Here is an 18,540-nt window from a genome sequence, read left to right on the forward strand (position 1 = left end):
AGTGGGTCAGAAGTTTACATACACTCAATTCGTATTTGGTAGCATTGCCTTTAAATTGTTTAACTTGGGTCAAACGTTTTGGGTAGCCTTCCACAAGCTTCCCACAATAAGTTGGGTGAATGTTGGCCCATTCCTCCTGACAGAGCTGGTGTAACTGAGTCAGGTTTGTAGGCCTCCTTGCTCACACATGCTTTTTCCCCCATTCTGCCCACAAATGTTCAATAGGATTGAGGTCAGGGCTTTGTGATGGCCACTCCAATACCTTGACTTTGTTGTCCTTAAGCCATTTTGCCAAAACTTTGGAAGTATGCTTTGGGTCATTGTCCATTTGGAAGACCCATTTGCGACCAAGCTTTAACTTCTTGACTGATGTATTGAGATGTTGCTTCAATATATCTACATAGTTTTCCTTTCTCATGATGCCATCTATTTTGTGAAGTGCACCAGTCCCTCCTGCAGCAAAGCACCCACACAACATGATGCTGCCACCCCCGTGCTTCACGGTGTTCTTCGGCTTGCAAGCCTCCCCCTTTTTCCTCCAAACATAACGACGGTCATTATGGCCAAACAGTTCTATTTTTGTTTCATTAGACCAGAGGACATTTCTCCAAAAAGTGCAATCTTTGTCCCAATGTGCATTTGCAAACCGTAGTCTGAATTTTTTATGCGGTTGTGGAACAGTGGCTTCTTCCTTGTTGAGCGGCCTTTCAAGTTATGTCGATATAGGACTCGTTTTACTGTGGATATAGATACTTTTGTACCCGTTTCCTCCAGCATCTTCACAAGGTCCTTTGATTTGCACTTTTCGCTCTAAAGTACGTTAATCTCTAGGAGACAGAATGTGTCTCCTTCCTCAGCGGTATAACAGCTGCATGGTCCCATGGTGTTATACTTGCGTACTATTGTTTGTACAGATGAACGTGGTACCTTCAGGCGTTTGGAAATTGCTCCCAAGGACGAACCAGACTTGTGGGTCTACAATTTTCTTTGAGGTCTTGACGGATTCCTTTTTTCCCACGATGATGTCAAGCAAAGAGGCACTGAGTTTGAAAGTAGGCCTTGAAATACATCCACAGGTACACCTCCAATTGACTCAAATTATGTAAATTAGCCTATCAGAAGCTTCTAAAGCCATGACACCATTTTCTGGAATTTTCCAAGCTGTTTAACGTTAGTCAACTTAGTGTATGTAAACAATTGTTGGAAAAATTACTTGTGTTATGCACAAAGTCGATGTCCTAACAGACTTGCCAAAACTATAGTTTGTTAACCTCTTGAGAATATAGGGGGTGCTGTTTCGACTTAGCGGAAATTCGTCTCCAAATTAAACTGCCTAGTACTCAATTCTTGCTCGTACAATATGCATATTATTGTTATTATTGGATAGAAAACACTCTCTAGTTTCTAAAACCGTTGGAATTATGTATCTGAGTGAAACAGAACTCATTCTACAGCACTTTTCCTGCCAGGGAGTGAGATTTCAGAAATCTTGGTCCCTGTTCCCAGTTCAGTTTTTAAGTCCCTGTGAATCCTATGGGGCTACAAACACTGCCTACGCCTTCCTCTAGATGTCAGTAAGTGGTGACAATTTGAATGGAGTTGATTGCGCAATCTGGGACTTTATAAAAGACAGAAAGGCGGAAGGACCTTTCTTTTCTTCAATGCGCTTGACGCACGATGGACGTCGGACTGGCCTCCTTCCAAGCTTTGGTTTAGCCAGTAATATATCTCCGGTCATGTTTGTACTCGTTATAGGTGTTAAAGACATCATAAGGTAGTTAATTTAAACCGACTTATAGCAATTTATGTCAGTTTATTGCGATTTTGAGGCATTTCTTTGTGACGCACTTTGAAGAGTTGGGCACTTTTCCTGTACATACCGAACGTTAGTGGCCATTTCGTCATGACAAGAGGACATCTTTCGACCAAAAGACGATTAGACCGGAGAAAGGATACATTGCCCAAGATTCTGATGGAAGATCAGCTCATAGTAAGAACTATTTATGATGATAAATCGTTGTTCTGTAGAAAAATGTTAAACGCATATATCGCCATTTTGTTTTGTGTAGCTTCGCTTTGGCGCACCCTGTATTGCACAGTAAGGATAATTTTAGAAATGTAATTCAGCGATTGCATTAAGAACTAATTTGTCTTTCAATTGCTGTCCAACTTGTATTTTTTTAGTCAAGTTTATGAATAGTTTTCGATAAAAATCGGTGTCTTTCCAAGATGGCGCCGGGCAGATTGCTTGAGTAGTTGGACACTATTTCCAATGTGTAAGCACGATTTGTGCCGCTAAATATGCACATTTTCGATCAAACTCTATATGGATTGTGTAATATGATGTTACAGGAGTGTCATCGGAAGAATTCTGAGAAGGTTAGTGAAAAAATGTATATATTTTGGTGATGATAACGCTATCGCTCTTTTTGCCTTGAATCAATGCTCGGGTAACGTTTGCACATGTGGTATGCTAATATAACGATTTGTGTTTTCGCTGTAAAACGCTTAGAAAATCTGAAATATTGTCTGAATTCACAAGATCTGTGTCTTTCCATTGCTGTGCGCTGTGTATTTTTAAGAAATGTTTTATGATGAGTAAATTGGTAATACACGTTGCTCTCTGTAGTAATTCTAGTCGCTTTGGGGAGATTTGTGATGGTGGCTGCAATGGCAAACTATGATTTATACCTGAAATATGCACATTTTTCTAACAAAACCTATGCTATACAATAAATATGTTATCAGACTGTCATCTGATTAGGTTTTTTCTTGGTTAGTGGCTATCAATATCTTTATTTGGTCGAATTGGTGATAGCTACTGGTGGAGAGAAAAAATGGTGGACAAAGAAAAATGGTGTCTTTTGCTAACGTGGTTAGCTAATAGATTTACATATTGTGTCTTCCCTGTAAAACATTTTAAAAATCAGAAATGATTGCTGGATTCACAAGAAGTGTATCTTTCATCTGGTGTCTTGGACTTGTGATTGAATGATATTTAGATGCTAGTATTTACTTGTGACGCTATGCTAGTCAGCTTTTTTACTGGTGGGGGGGGGGGTGGGGGGTGCTCCCGGATCCGGGTTTCTGAGGCAGTAGAAGTTAACGTCAGAACATTCAGTTGCAGCTGTTTAAGTACTTTAGTCCAGTAAACTCGACCGAGGACCACCGCGTGTGTACCTTTTGAAGGATCCAGTCTAACGAAGACGAGAGGGGAAGAACATTTCCCTCCCACCACCGTGTGGTACTCTGATGTATCCACTCTAACAAACACTTCCAGAACAAAGAAGCCTACAAATACAACTAAGGACACTGTGACCTCTGGTGGACAACCAGAGACTTCAATCGAACTACTCCCCATATAGACGGACCATGTGATTTCAACAGAGAGACGACCAAGACATACAAGTGTAAATATATACATTGCAATTATTTTCGAATGAGCAGTCGTTCATGTGCAAAGTATTCATTCTCATGAGCATAGCTTCCACATGTATGTACCAGCCCACACTCTTGGTCTCTCCCGCTCTCTTTATCTTGCCCCTTCCTTTCATTGTGTGACAAGCCATCATATCGGGTTAGTCAACTAGGGACTTTTCATTGCATGATGTTAGTAATCAATTCAACCTATACTGTGTGTGTTTATATGTGGGTAGTTAGTAAATAAATAAGCCAAGTTGTGTATCACTGAATTCAGAATGAGACTGATGAGGTAAGAATTAATAATTGACTGTGATTGATGTAAGAGAAATGTATATCTATAGAGTTTAGTCTGGAGATTGTAACTCGTTAAATAACTTCTCCCGTGGTTCCCCAAGTTACTACTGAGTTAATTGTTACATGATTCATTTAATCACATAATGATTAAACATAGTGAATTGTTTAGATAAAATAGCAGTCAACACATTAATAGTGATGTCACGACACTGCACTCGCGCAAAAGAATGATGCTTGCGCTGCTCGTGCTAGCACATGCACAGATTAAATATAACACTCAGAAAACAGTGTTTTTAAAGGCGTATGCTTACCTCGATTATGACCTTAAGCCAATTAAGATAAACAGAGTAAGATGTTTACATGACTAATGCCATAACTAGTTTAATGTCAAATGATGAGTATGCATTTAAACACACTCATTGTAGGAGCGCTAGTTATTTTGTTGCTTTGACAAAGTCCATTTTGAAGATTATTATCAATGTGATTAGTGACACTATTTTTAAAGTCAACCCTGTTACATGAACTGAACTCTCGTTTTAATATGGTGAAACATTTTGTTTAAAAAAATGTTTTCAAAATAAGCATTGAATATCTAATAGTCAAATCAGAGTAAAACCAGGTGTGCTGGCGCTACTCTTTTTTATCAATTTACTGCTGTTTTATGGTGGAGAACTGAGCAAGTCAACCCTTTTACCCATACATAGACATGCTAGAAATGTTTTAACAAGTAAAAAATAAATTGTGAAGATTGCATTCAATTGCCACTCCCTGTTGCACAAAACAAGCTTCCATTCACCATGTCACACGTGTTTTTTTGGTTCCTTTAAAGGACAATTTTACCCATGTAATCTGGTGGTTTTGTTGTTTTCAGTAGTTCCCTGTTACGGTCAACCATGTTACATGCGGACCAAACCAACCCTGTTACATGCTGACGAAACCAGACCGAAACCAGTGTGTATCTGCGCGTGCCATCACGTGCACGTTGATTTTGTTCACCCGCACCAGAAGCGATCAGGACACGCAGGTTGAAATATGAAAACAAACTTAACCAATTATATTAATTTGGGGACAGGTCAAAAAGCATTCAACATGTATGGCAATTTAGCTAGCTAGCTTGCTGTTGCTAGCTAATTTGTCCTGGTATATAAACATTGGGTTGTTATTTACCTGAAATGCAACTGACAATTAATCCACATAAAATGGTAAACCGAATTCGTTCATCATCTCTCTGTAACAGTATAACTTTAGTCCGTCCCCTCGCCCCAACCCGGGCGCGAACCAGGGACCCTCTGCACACATCAACAACAGTCACCCACGAAGCATCGTTACCCATCGCTCCACAAAAGCCGCGGCCCTTGCAGAGCAAGGGGAACCACTACTTCAGGGTCTCAAGGCGAGTGACGTCACCGTTTGAAAGGCTATTAGCGCGCACCACCGCTAACTAGCTAGCCATTTCACATCGGTTACATCTCCTCCTTCCTTGAGGCTTCTTTTTCTTCTTTGGACTTTATATGGCGGTTGGCAACCAACTTTACAGCATTACTACAACCTCCCGGAGTGTGGACCTAAATTCATCACGCTCCTAAAAAAACAATGAGGAGATGGGAAAGGCCAGACTTGCAGCCCGTTGAGTGTCACAAATGGAACCAATTTCTATTTGACGATCGCTGACTCCCGCGAGCAGTGTGGGTGCAAAGATTGAATAACATTTATGTGCACGCGACGCGAGCAGTGTGGTCAGCATGTTACTTTATTTGGCACATAGGCACTTGGTATAGTAATATTTTAATTCAATGTTTTGAGATGGGGGGGGGGGGGGGAATTAAGTTGTACATGACAGAATGTTAAAATTAGGTGAAAAATATTTTTGGACCAAGGTACACTTAAAAACCGGTGGAATGACCCAGATATTTTCATCAATATATAATTATTAAATGAATGACTAAAGTTCATAAAGATGGCAGAATTCTGATATGACGTCACTGTTTTAGCACTATCCACTGAGTTCTGAAACTACGGTGCGCTACATTGTTCAATGTGCCATTAAATCAACACAATCTACTTTTTTGGTTTTTCAAATTGCCAACATCTTGGAGCTAAAATTGGGATCATGTTTACTGTGCTAATGACCATACCAACAGTAAAGGAGAGCAAAGTAGAATACAGTGAACTTAACAAAACAAGGAATTTGTGTTAAGTAATGCGGGCCGCCATCTTTATGCACCTCTGCTATTGTTACAGAAGCAGACTGTAGTCTAATCTACACACCATGGTTCTTACTTAATGATATCAAATCTCCATCTTCCCTTTCTTCTCCACTCTCAGTTCCACTCTGCCCCGGTGTTTTCCTGCAGTCAACCAGACCCTGCAGTAAAGCAGTACTGGGAGACGTTTGACCTGGGGACTCCGGGAGGGTAGAGGGGAACGGACTAGCTTTGTCCTGTTGGAACAAGAAATATTAAACATAGTTAATCATTAAACTAAATATTTGATTAATTTAGTCTGAACCTCTGATTGATTTGGGTGCATCCCTAGAATAACTCCTTTTTCCTCAAATGTTCAATCCTTCACTACTTCCCACTAATCTAATAGCGTTGGGTTGGTGGAGGCATGGGCTAGTCAGAGTTTCCACCATATTTATCATACCAGTCATTTCCTTTCGAAACAAAGAGGAAGAGGCGTTTTGTTGCTTATTTGATTGAATATACGTTTCATAATGATTAGGTTGTTACGAGTGTACTGATAAAAGAAGGACACATGCCATGCCAGCAACTGAGAAAAAACACTGAAGGTCCAGATCGACACTAGTTACCCCAGCCACAAAGTCATAAACCACGTCCTTTTCAAAAATGTATCTTCCTAAAATGGAATCTTAAACCTGATCTTAACCACATGGCTAACCTTATGCATGACCCTAACCTTAAAATCAAAAAAGCACATTTGTTTCCATGAATTTCTACGATATACATTTTTGACTTTAACTGTGTTAACTGCCTTCCATTTTTTTTTTTAAATATGTATTTTAATGAATTGCCATTACATATTAGAAGGCAATCGCTGGGAATTAATTATTGGGTTTAGTAGGCTAGTTGAGAACAAGTTCTCATTTACAACTGCGACCTGGCCAAGATAAAGCAAAGCAGTTCGACACATACAACAACACAGAGTTACACATGGAATAAACAAACATAGTCAATATTACTGTAAGAAAAAAGGTATATATACACAGTGTGTGCAAATTAGGTGAGATAAGGGAGGTAAAGGCAATAAATAGGCCATGGTGGTGAAGTAATTACAGTATATCAATTAAACACTGGAATGGTAGATGTGCAGAAGATGAATGTGCAAGTAGAGATACTGGGGTGCAAAGGAGCAAGATAAATACAGTATGGGGATGAGGATCATCTAACTTTCAAATCAGTGGAGGTGAATAAGTGTACACTTGTTCAGGAGGAATGAGAGATAATTAAGTAATAGACACAGATTCCTAAACATGATAAAGTAGTAAGTTACTTTGCCGAAGGAAAACAAATCCCAACGAGTTTTACCGTCGTTTTTGTCCATCAATTAAGTCCACAGGAATGTGGTGAATCAAAGATTATGAAAACTAGGCCTAGATATTTTATATAGCACATCTGGCCTATACTGTTAAAAGGAAATCAGACCTACCGTATCCATTGTGGAAACTATTGTTCCTTCAGCGTTTCTTCGTCAGACAACTTGTCTTAGACAGTAGTACAGTAACTTTATTTTTTTTTATTTTTTTTTTTAAACACAGAACATGGAAACAATTTATCTTGCTTCGGATCTGAAACCAGTAGTAAACAAAAATGTCAATGACTGTTAAACTTAAAACACAAATATGACATTCCTGCGCCACAATAATATTGTCGCCGAGTTAACTTTAGTGTTTGATTCATATAACCCGTTTCGTCATAAAACAGCGTAGCTAGGTAGCGAATTGTTAGCTAGACTCGGGAGCTCGTGTAATGGACATATGTGCTTCAGGAGCCTGTGGGTTTGATATGATTCCACCATGGGCAACAACAACTGGCTACTAGTTCGTTTTCTGACATATGTTCAACTCGGAGCTAGTTTGTCCAGTGGCTAGTTAGTATTCTGTCTCACACTGGCCGTGCAGTAGCAAAATACACAACTATCTCGATTTAAGAGTTCCTGGTAGAGATATTTAAAGAAAGGATAATATAGGAACCCCATTCGTTAATGAATGGAGGAACGTATATCGCCTCACCCAGAAGACTGTCGAACAATCTCGTTCACGTTGTCATGCTGGGTCACGCGGTTGCTAAACGAATCGTCACTCAATCCCTTCTCATAGTCAGGGTATGAGTCGAGAAACCTGCATGATTTCCTCCACGGTAGATAATGTCACGATTCCAAATCTATGCGATATTACAGAGAACAAGTAAAGTATCTCACATACCGGAAAATATTTGTAACGACGAAATTGTTCCGCTTTTTCTTCTTCAGTGGACTTCATTGGTGGGTGTCATCCAATATTTTTGCATTACCGCCCCCAACTGGACTATAGTATAAATCCATTATACTTTAGGGCCGCCTTGTTTACAGTATGGGTCGCGACCCGGACCTGTTAATGGTGGGTCGCAGCGTGTCAGAGTACATTTATAATTGTTTCATTAATTGCTGGAATTGATTTTGCCAAGTGCATCTGCGCTCTCTGTTCAGTGCGCTTTCTGCTTGATGGGGCGGCAGGGTATCCTAGTGGTTAGAGCGTTGGACTAGTAACTGAAAGATTGCAAGGTCAAATCCCTGAGCTGACAAGGTACAAATCTGTCGTTCTGCGCCTGAACAGGCAGTTAACCCACTGTTCCTAGGCCGTCATTGAAAATAAGAATTTGTTCTTAACTGACTTGCCTAGTTAAATAAAGGTAAAATAAAAAAAACTAAGCAGCGGTCTCTGCTCGGGTTGGCAGCTGCGCAAGTGTGCTTCGAGGTTTACCGGATCTCTTTTTCTGCAGTTTTCTTGAAGATCACTCCGCGACACACACGAGGCAGCGCTGTCGATCAGGCAGCAGATGATGCGCCGTCGATCAGGCAGCAGTTGATGCGCTGTCAGCCACTGACTTGTCTTTTTCTTTTCTTAATTAAAAAAAAAAAAAATCAGTATGCACATAAGTGTACAAACAGACAATGATAACATATGCTAGGGGGTACAACAAATGACAGATTATACAAAGACCTTATTAAAAGATGCGCACATATTGATTGTTTTAACAGCTTTCTTATTAGAAGAATGTATAATGGTCTTAATGTATTGCTCGAATTCCTGATAGAAAACACAGAAGCGTGGTTTTTTTATTAGTGAATTTACATTTATGAATATGAAAATGTTTCATTTGCATAATTAGATTTATAAGGTAAAATAGTTGAGTCCACCATATACAAGGACAGATTTCCTAATATTTTTTATTTATTTATTTCACCTTTTTTTAACCAGGTAGGCAAGTTGAGAACAAGTTCTCATTTACAATTGCGACCTGGCCAAGATAAAGCAAAGCAGTTCGACACATACAACAACACAGAGTTACACATGGAGTAAAACAAACATACAGTCAATAATACAGTAGAAAAATAAGTCTATATACAATGTGAGCAAATGAGGTAAGATAAGGGAGGTAAAGGCAAAAAAAGGCCATGGTGGCGAAGTAAATACAATCTAGCAAGTAAAACACTGGAATAGTAGATTTGCAGTGGAAGAATGTGCAAATTAGAAATAGAAATAATGGGGTGCAAAGGAGCAAAATAAATAAATAAATACAGTAGGGGGAGAGGTAGTTGTTTGGGCTAAATTATAGATGGGCTATGTACAGGTGCAGTAATCTGTGAGCTGCTCTGACAGCTGGTGCTTAAAGCTAGTGAGGGAGATAAGTGTTTCCAGTTTCAGAGATTTTTGTAGTTAGTTCCAGTCATTGGCAGCAGAGAACTGGAAGGAGAGGTGGCCAAAGGAGGAATTGGCTTTGGGGGTGACCAGAGAGATATACCTGCTGGAGCGCGTGCTACAGGTGGGTGCTGCTATGGTGACCAGAGAGCTGTGAATAGGGGGGACTTTACCTAGCAGGGTCTTGTAGATGTCCTGGAGCCAGTGGGTTTGGCGATGAGTATAAAGCGAGGGCCAGCCAACGAGAGAGTACAGGTCACAGTGGTGGGTAGTATATGAGCTTTGGTGACAAAACGGATGGCACTGTGTTAGACTGCATCCAATTTATTGAGTAGGGTATTGGAGGCTATTTGGTAAATGACATCGCTGAAGTCGAGGATCGGTAGGATAGTCAGTTTTACGAGGGTATGTTTGGCAGCATGAGTGAAGGATGCTTTGTTGCGAAATAGGAAGCTAATTCTAGATTTAACTTTGGATTGGAGATGTTTGATGTGAGTCTGGAAGGAGAGTTTACAGTCTAACCAGACACCTAGGTATTTGTAGTTGTCCACATATTCTAAGTCAGAACCATCCAGAGTAGTGATGCTGAACGGGCGGGCAGGTGCAGGTAGCGATCGGTTGAAGAGCATGCATTTAGTTTTACTTGTATTTAAGAGCAGTTGGAGGCCACGGAAGGAGAGTTGTATGGCATTGAAGCTCGTCTGGAGGGTTGTTAACACAGTGTCCAAAGAAGGGCCAGAAGTATACAGAATAGTGTCGTCTGCGTAGAGGTGGATCAGACTCACCAGCAGCAAGAGCGACATCATTTGATGTATACAGAGAAGAGAGTCGGCCCAAGAATTGAACCCTGTGGCACCCCATAGAGACTGCCAGAGGCCCGGACAACAGGCCCTCCGATTTGACACACTGAACTCTATCAGAGAAGTAGTTGGTGAACCAGGTGAGGCAATCATTTGAGAAACCAAGGCTATTGAGTCTGCCGATGAGGATGTAGTGATTGACAGAGTCGAAAGCCTTGGCCAGGTCAATGAATACGCTTCACAGTATTGTTTCTTATCGATGGAGGTTAAGATATCGTTTAGGACCTTGAGCGTGGCTGAGGTGCGGTGGGATTCGAAATGGTCTGTAATCTGTTTGTTGACTTGGCTTTCGAAGACCTTAGAAAGGCAGGGTAGGATAGATATAGGTCTGTAGCAGTTTGGGTCAAGAGTGTCCCCCCTTTGAAGAGGGGGATGACCGCAGCTGCTTTCCAATCTTTGGGAATCTCAGACGACACGAAAGAGAGTTTGAACAGGCTAGAAAAAGGGGTTGCAAGAATTTCGGCAGATAATTTTAGAAAGAAAGGGTCCAGATTATCCAGCCCGGCTGATTTGTAGGGTCCAGATTTTGCAGCTCTTTCAGAACATCAGCTGACTGGATTTGGGAGAAGGAGAAATAAGGAAGGCTTGGGCGAGTTGCTGTTGGGGGTGCAGTGCTGTTGACCGGGGTAGGGGTAGCCAGGTGGAAAGCATGGCCAGCCGTAGAAAAATGCTTATTGAAATTCTCAATTATAGTGGATTTATCGGTGGTGACAGAGTTTCCTATCCTCAGTGCAGTGGGCAGCTGGGAGGAGGTGCTCTTTTTCTCCAAGAACTTTACAGTGTCCCAGAACTTTTTTGAGTTTGTGTTGCAGGAAGTAAATTTCTGCTTGAACAAGCTAGCCTTGGCTTTTCTAACTGCCTGTGTATATTGGTTTCTAACTTCCCTGAAAAGTTGCATATCACAGGGGCTGTTCGATGCTAATGCAGAACGCCACAGGATGGTTTTGTGTTGGTTAAGGGCAGTCAGGAGGTCTGGAGAAAACCAAGGGCTATTTCTGTTCCTGGTTCTAAATTTCTTGAATGGGGAATGCTTATTTAAGATGGCGAGGAAGGCATTAAAAAAAAATAACCAGGCATCCTCTACTGACGGGATGAGGTCAATATCCTTCCAGGATACCCGGGCCAGGTCGATTAGAAAGGCCTGCTCGCTGAAGTGTTTCAGGGAGCGTTTGACAGTGATGAGTGGAGGTTGTTTGACCGCTGACCCATTACGGATGCAGGCAATGAGGCAGTGATCGCTGAGATCTTGGTTGAAAACAGCAGAGGTGTATTTAGAGGGCAAGTTGGTTAGGATGATATCTATGAGGGTGCACGTGTTTACGGCTTTGGGGTGGTACCTGGTAGGTTCATTGATCATTTGTGTGAGATTGAGGGCATCAAGCTTAGATTGTAGGATGGCTGGGGTGTTAAGCATGTCCCAGTATAGGTCACCTAGCAGCACAAGCTCTGAAGATAGATGGGGGGCAATCAGTTCACATATGGTGCCCAGAGCTCAACTGGGGCAGAGGGTGGTCTATAGCAGGTGGCAACGGTGAGAGACTTGTTTTTAGAGAGGTGGATTTTTAAAAGTAGAAGTTCAAATTGTTTGGGTACAGACCTGGATAGTAGGACAGAACTGCAGTAGATTGCAACACCGCCCCCTTTGGCCGTTCTATTTTATCTGAAAATGTTGTCATTAGGTGTCACGAACATCGTCAGGGAAATGACCGGACCAAGGTGCAGCGTGTTGAGCATACATTTTCTTTTAATGTAATAAATGTCACCAACAAAACAAGAAACAACAAAAAACGAACGTGAAGCTGACTAGGGCTATACAGACCACTAACACAGACAACTACCCACAACTAAGGTGGCAAAACAGGCTGCCTAAGTATGATTCCCAATCAGAGACAACGATAGACAGCTATCCCTGATTGAGAACCATATCTGGCCAAAACATAGAAACAGAAAACATAGAAATAAAGCAACTAGAATGCCCACCCTAGTCACACCCTGTCTGTCCTAACCAAAATAGAGAATAAGAGCCTCTCTATGGCCAGGGCGTGACATTAGGAAACTTTACCCTCCAAATATCTATAATATCAAACCTTTCCATAAACTCCCTCAAACTTGTATTCAAATTAGTGGACTGTCCCAGAGGCCATCTATCAATTAAATTATTCAGAGAAATATTAAAATCCCCACCTACAATAAGTAAAGCATTCGGGAACTTGGTTAGCCAATGGAGAATACGCTTTACTAAATATTCAAGTAAGTGATCATTTTCAAGTTTTGAATTGTAACCATAAATGTTGGTAATAATAATGATGATGTTGTTACAATTGATAACAAGACAAAGAAAGTGCCCAGAAGGTTCACAGTCGGAGTGCAAAATACTTCCATTGAAATGATTCTTTAGAGTAATAACTCCAGCAGAGCGTTCAGAACCATGAGAGAGCCATACATCATTACCCCACTGAGATCTCCAGAAGTTGACGTCGGTAGCAACTGAATGAGACTTGAAAAAAAACATAAATCTGTTTTAAGCTGTTTGGCAAATAAAAATAATGCTTTGCGCTTTACATTATTTCTTAACCGCCTATCATTGAGTGACACAATAGACAACGACAAAGTGGAATATAGAACAAAGTACTATGAGCTAAACAACAATCGCAAATCAAAAAAGAATATAAAAACCATATATAGATATATGGTGAGTGAGAATAGTTTAGCAGTACAAAGCTAACTGCCAGAACAAGAAACAACAAAGAGCTTGCTCACTGCCTATACTGCAGGTAAACATATCAGAAGTGAGAGAACAAATAAAATAACAAATATCCATTTCTCCAGCAGTCCTGTGCAGTTAGAACGAAGGTTAAATCACCTTAGAGCCGGGAGAGGGATCTGCTCACATCAGAGGTAGCTATCTAGGTAGCCTATGTTGACCACCAGGCACAGTCTATGACGGTCCTCAAGGAGGAAGGTTGATTTCGGATCCGTTGATGAAAGGCGCTTTCCCTTCTTTTCGTGCTTTTTCCACAGCTGGCCACGGTTTCTCTCTCCTTTCTCTGTCTGCTTTCGAGAGGTCTTCAGCAAAACGTAGATTGTTGTCGCGTAGGAAAGTAACATCTGCTAGCTTAGCCTTCTCCACAAGTAGGATAGCTTGGCAGACTTTGATGGTCTCTTGCCGCACGTTCTCCCCATCTGCTTCGGGAACTCCATACAGTCTCAGATTCCACCGTCTGGAGTAGCTGTCGAGTTCCGCGATTCTTCTTTGGGTCAAGTCCGTCTTTCCCTCCTCCTTTTCGAAACACGCTTTTCGATGTGGGCGACCTTCTTCTTAACATCCTTGATTTCCATGCATGCAAAGTCAACAGTTTTTTTTAAGCCCTCGATTTTCATTGAGTTGTTGCCAACCATTTTCTCTAAGGCATCGCACCTTGCATTGATGAGCCTGGAAAGAGTGGCGATAACATCATTATTTGCAGTGGCATCTGGGCCCAGATCAAACAGGCCTTTCTTGGAAGCTGGAGGTTTGCTTGGGGTTATAGGCAAAGAAGGAAAATCCTCGTCTGACACGAAAAGTGTCATAGAGTCTGTCAGACCAGTATAGTTGTGGCAGTTGTCAATCAAAGCATTTGCCTCCTGTGTAACGACATTGGATGATGCCTGAGCATTGCTAGCTGAGGAGTTAGCCATAAGATCTCTCTTTCTGTCAGCGCGCTGTGACATTTTGGAAAATATAATCTTAAATCATCAATAACCTGGTGTTTTTAGCAAGCAAAGTATTAGTTTGGTAGTTCAAAATCATACACTTTTCACTATCTTTCAAAAGTTGGTATGCACAGCTTGGTAGGAAGAGTGCGTTCAAGCTGCCATCTTGGAGCCTCCCCCAGCTACTGACTTGTCATTCCCACTCGCCGTCACTCACCGTTGTCATCAAATGGACTCATGCTACCCAAAGTTCTGACTGAGCTCAATTGTCATGAAACGCATATACAGCGATGAGTTTCTCTCTTTCATACAAACTTATAACGAGGAGCCCACAATGTGTTTTGTGTGTGGAAGTGCTTAGCAATGGGACTCGCATAATGAACAAATTAATAAAACGACACGTCCTGACCAAACATCCACAGCATGATGGTAAACCCAGGGAGTTCTTTCAGAACAGGGCAGAATGCTTTAGGAACTCTCATAGTAGTATATGTGAGTTTCTCTTTCAAACAATCCCCTGGCCTTGTACACGGCTAATAGCTAACATTCGCCAAAGCAAGCTAGCTACTGATAGTGCAACCCTAAGTAACAGTACAGATGAAGATGAAAAATGATCAGGCCTACTTTACATCTTACTGTAGAAATTATTGTAGAAAACTAGTCTCGGTTGGAACTGTTGCTCTTAAAATACAATAATAATTGTTATTCTTAACTGGAATAAACGGATTGAAGCAAGATGCTTTTTGAGGCAAACACACTCACAGTTCTGTGTTGCTCATCTACAGTAGGAAGCGGTCTCCTGCCTGACTGAGAAAGCAGTAGATGTTCTGGTCCAGTTTGGCACCACATACCTATGTGAGTCAGGGTTCTCAACTCTGACACACTTAAAAACATGTACAGAAACAGTTTCAAGGCTGAGCATAACCTCAGTGTTGCACTGTCAGAAACAGAGCCCAGAATAAACTCATTTTCCTGAGTTTGGGTCCCAGGAAAACACAGAATTTCTCAATTGGGTCCCAGGCTGAAAGGTTTAATAACCCCTGCTTTAGGGACAGGCATAAATGTATGCAATTACTGTATTTCCCTTTCCCTCATGCTCTTTCAGTTTCAGTCAGGGGGAGGGTTTAGTGGTTTTTATTTAGTCCAGGGGAAGGTATAGGTTCTATTTACAATGGTGTTTGTTCTTCACTGCTGCTGTGATTGCACACTGTGGTATTTCACCTAATAGATATGTGAGTTTATCAAAATTGTATTTGTTTTCTAATTCTTTGTGGGTCTATTTAATCTGAGGGAAATATGTGTCTCTAATATGGTCATACATTTGGCAGGAAGTTCGGAAGTGCAGCTCAGTTTCCGCCTCATTTTGTGGGCATTGTGCACATAGCCTGTCTTCTCTTGAGAGCCAGGTCTGCCTTCGGCGGCCTTTCTCAATAGCAAGGCTATGCTCACTGAGTCTGTACATAGTCAAAAGATTTCCTTAATTCTGGGTCAGTCACAGAGGTCAGGTATTCTGCCACTGTGTATTCTCTGTTTAGGGCCTAATAGCTTCTAGTTTGCTCTCTTTTTTTCTTCTTCATCCCCTGAAGATTTCTCCAGCAGTTGACTTAATCCTGGCTCTTCAACCCCATTACTCCTCAAAACTAATAACAATCGCTCCCTTTCCCTCACATATTTCTGGCAATGCTCACACCTCCCAGTCAGATGTTTCCCCACCAATTTCAATGTACTATTGAGCCTTGTGTGTCTCAGTCTCAGCCTCGTGACTACACTTTCCTCCCTTCTCTCTCGGCCTGAGGACCTGTCTGCCCCCACCTTTTCCTGGATCTTATACAGGTGTCTTCCCTTTCTCTCCTTGTTCCCCAACTCTTGCCATTTGTTTTTAACCACTGTTCTTATTGACCCGTTGGCTTCTGCATTATAGATTGACAATTCCATCTCAACATTATGCAGTTACCTGTATGTGCTTGTGATCAAATTTTAACTTCCAGTTATTTTTTTGAAACTATTGATCCTCTTTGGCTAATTTATGCTCTCTGGTGTATTTTGAAAATTTACAGTGAGCTCCTGTTGTTGCATAAAAAATATATAGAAAAAAAAACAAAAAAACATACTTTTTATTATATTTTTTTGCCTCATGGATTTGGGCCCAGCACCTGACTCACACAATTGCCCAGTAACATGTATTTATTATGCAGTTGATTTGTTTATTTTTTCTTAAACAGTTACCCATCAAGGCATGGTCCCCCAGTTACCCACGTGGACCCCCTACCTCTTCTCCTCCCCCAATCTTACGATTGTCACGTCTACTCCCACTCCCCCTTTCTGACGCTTAACGTCGCCGGTCTACTAACCACCGGTCCTGGCAACCAATCATTACGCACACCAGGCAACCTTCATTACGCACACCTACGCCTCATCATTAGGCACACCTGGACTTAATCACATCACTCATTACTTCTCATTTATTTAGCCCTCTGTTGTCATCAGACCTTAGGTGCTATTGTTTTTTCTCTCATGTTCAGTACTCTTCCCGTGTTTGTGCGTTTGTATTTGTTCAGTATTAAAACTCACCTACTGCACCTGCTTTCTGACTCCTGCTGTATATGTTACGACGATTAGCAGAGCGGCAGCAAGCAGCAGCAGACTGTCTGCAATGAGAGCGGGTTCCTTTGTGCTCCTGTCATTGGCGGTTGCAGTAAAAAACATATATATATATATAGTACCAGTCAAAAGTTTACATACCTACTCATTCAAGGGTTTTTCTTTGTTTTTACATTGTAGAATAGTAGTGAAGACATCAAAACTATGAAATGACACATGGAATCATATAGTAACCAACAAAGTGTTAAACAAATCAAAACATATTTTAAATATGAGAGATCTTTATTTGTTTTGCCGTTTAAACTGAACACAGGAATGTGGAGGATCAAAGATGATAACTAGGGCTAGACATTTTGTACAACACAGCAGGCCTATACTGTTAAAACCAGACTTACCCGATTCATTGTGGAAGCTATTGTTTCTTTGTATGGCATGAAATGTTTCAAGCTACAGTACAGTTTGACTACTTTGTTGTAGTGTTCGGATAATGACTTGGGAGTTGCCGAGATAAAATTTGATTCTCAAGCCTGCAACTGATGCGCCCCTAGACCAGAGCAATCCAACATCTATTTAAATATCAAAACGTAAGTAAGTTAAAAGAAATAAACATCTCATGTAGCCTAATATTACTTCAGAAAGTTCCCGGATAACATTTTACGTTATCTATAAAAGTCGAGTAAATTCAAGAAAACGTTCAACAACACCCACCTTCGATTAAGAATCCTGTTGTCTGCTATCTTCTACCTGACAGCCACTTGGAACACATGCGCAAAGAGGGAGTATCTCAACAGGCCTCTCTCTCGTGAGGGAGTGTCTGGGAATTACTGGTCCTGGTCTTTCGCTGCCGCTATAATGGCAGCTGCTGTACACTACCAGCACAGATAGGACATAGAACTGTTTATGCAAGTCTTTGTAATGGGTGCATCGAACCTAATTCACAAGTAATTCTCCTGTCAAAATAAACATTAGTCCAGTGGTGGAAAAAGTGCCCAATGTGTCATACTTCAGTAAAAGTAAAGATACCATCATAGAATATGACTCAAGTCAAAGTTGCACAGTAAAATTCCACTTGAGTGAAAGTATTTGGTTTAAAATATACTTAAGTATCAAAACTAAATGTAATTGTTCAAATATAAGTACAAATAATTCAAATGTCCTCATACAAAGCAAACCAGACAGCACAATTTTATGTTTTTTTCAATTTACAGATAGCCAGGGGCACACTCCAACACTCAGACATCATTTACAGATAGCCAGGGGCACACTCCAACACTCAGACATCATTTACAGATAGCCAGGGGCACACTCCAACACTCAGACATCATTTACAGATAGCCAGGGGCACACTCCAACACTCAGACATAATTTACAAACAAATGTGTTTAGGTAGTCTGCCAGATCAGAGGAAGTAGGGAGGACCAGGGATGTTCTCTTGATAAGTGTGTGAATTTAACCATTTTCAATCCTGCTAAGCATTCAAAATGTAATGAGTACTTCTAGGTGTCAGGGAAAATGGAGTAAAAAGTACATAATTTTCTTCAGGAATGAAGTGAAAGTAAAAGTTGTCAAATATATAAATAGTAAAGTACAGACACACAAAAAAACCTACTTAAGTAGTACTTTAAAGTGTTCAACTGTTCAGAGGAATTAGGCATTCATGGTTTAATTGCTGCAACAAAAAAAACACTCCTAAAGGACTTGCTTGGGCCAAGAAACACGAGCAATGGACATTAGACGGGTGGAAATCTG

General features: G+C 41.0%; 2 protein-coding genes across 6 annotated transcripts in view; one reads left to right on the forward strand and one right to left on the reverse strand.

Annotated features, from left to right (window-relative positions):
* LOC139544836 (zinc finger protein 271-like) overlaps positions 1-8,698 on the reverse strand; it is a 174,335-nt gene extending 165,637 nt beyond the window's left edge. The window contains exons 1-3 of one of the 5 annotated variants that reach the window (XM_071352120.1): positions 8,162-8,696; positions 7,387-7,461; positions 5,986-6,157 (exon numbers count right to left, since the gene is read on the reverse strand). In XM_071352120.1, coding sequence (XP_071208221.1) covers positions 5,986-6,157; positions 7,387-7,395 — 181 coding nt within the window. In that variant the 5' untranslated portion in view covers positions 7,396-7,461; positions 8,162-8,696. The other 4 variants (XM_071352103.1, XM_071352128.1, XM_071352112.1 and 1 more) reach the window with 4 other exon arrangements.
* The window catches only part of LOC139544959 (zinc finger protein 271-like), a 176,369-nt gene that overhangs the window by 19,959 nt on the left and 137,870 nt on the right, over positions 1-18,540 (forward strand). The gene's annotated exons all lie outside the window — the stretch shown is intronic.

This window comes from Salvelinus alpinus, chromosome 2, assembly GCF_045679555.1.
Source record: "Salvelinus alpinus chromosome 2, SLU_Salpinus.1, whole genome shotgun sequence".
In the NCBI taxonomy this organism is placed as follows: domain Eukaryota; kingdom Metazoa; phylum Chordata; class Actinopteri; order Salmoniformes; family Salmonidae; genus Salvelinus; species Salvelinus alpinus.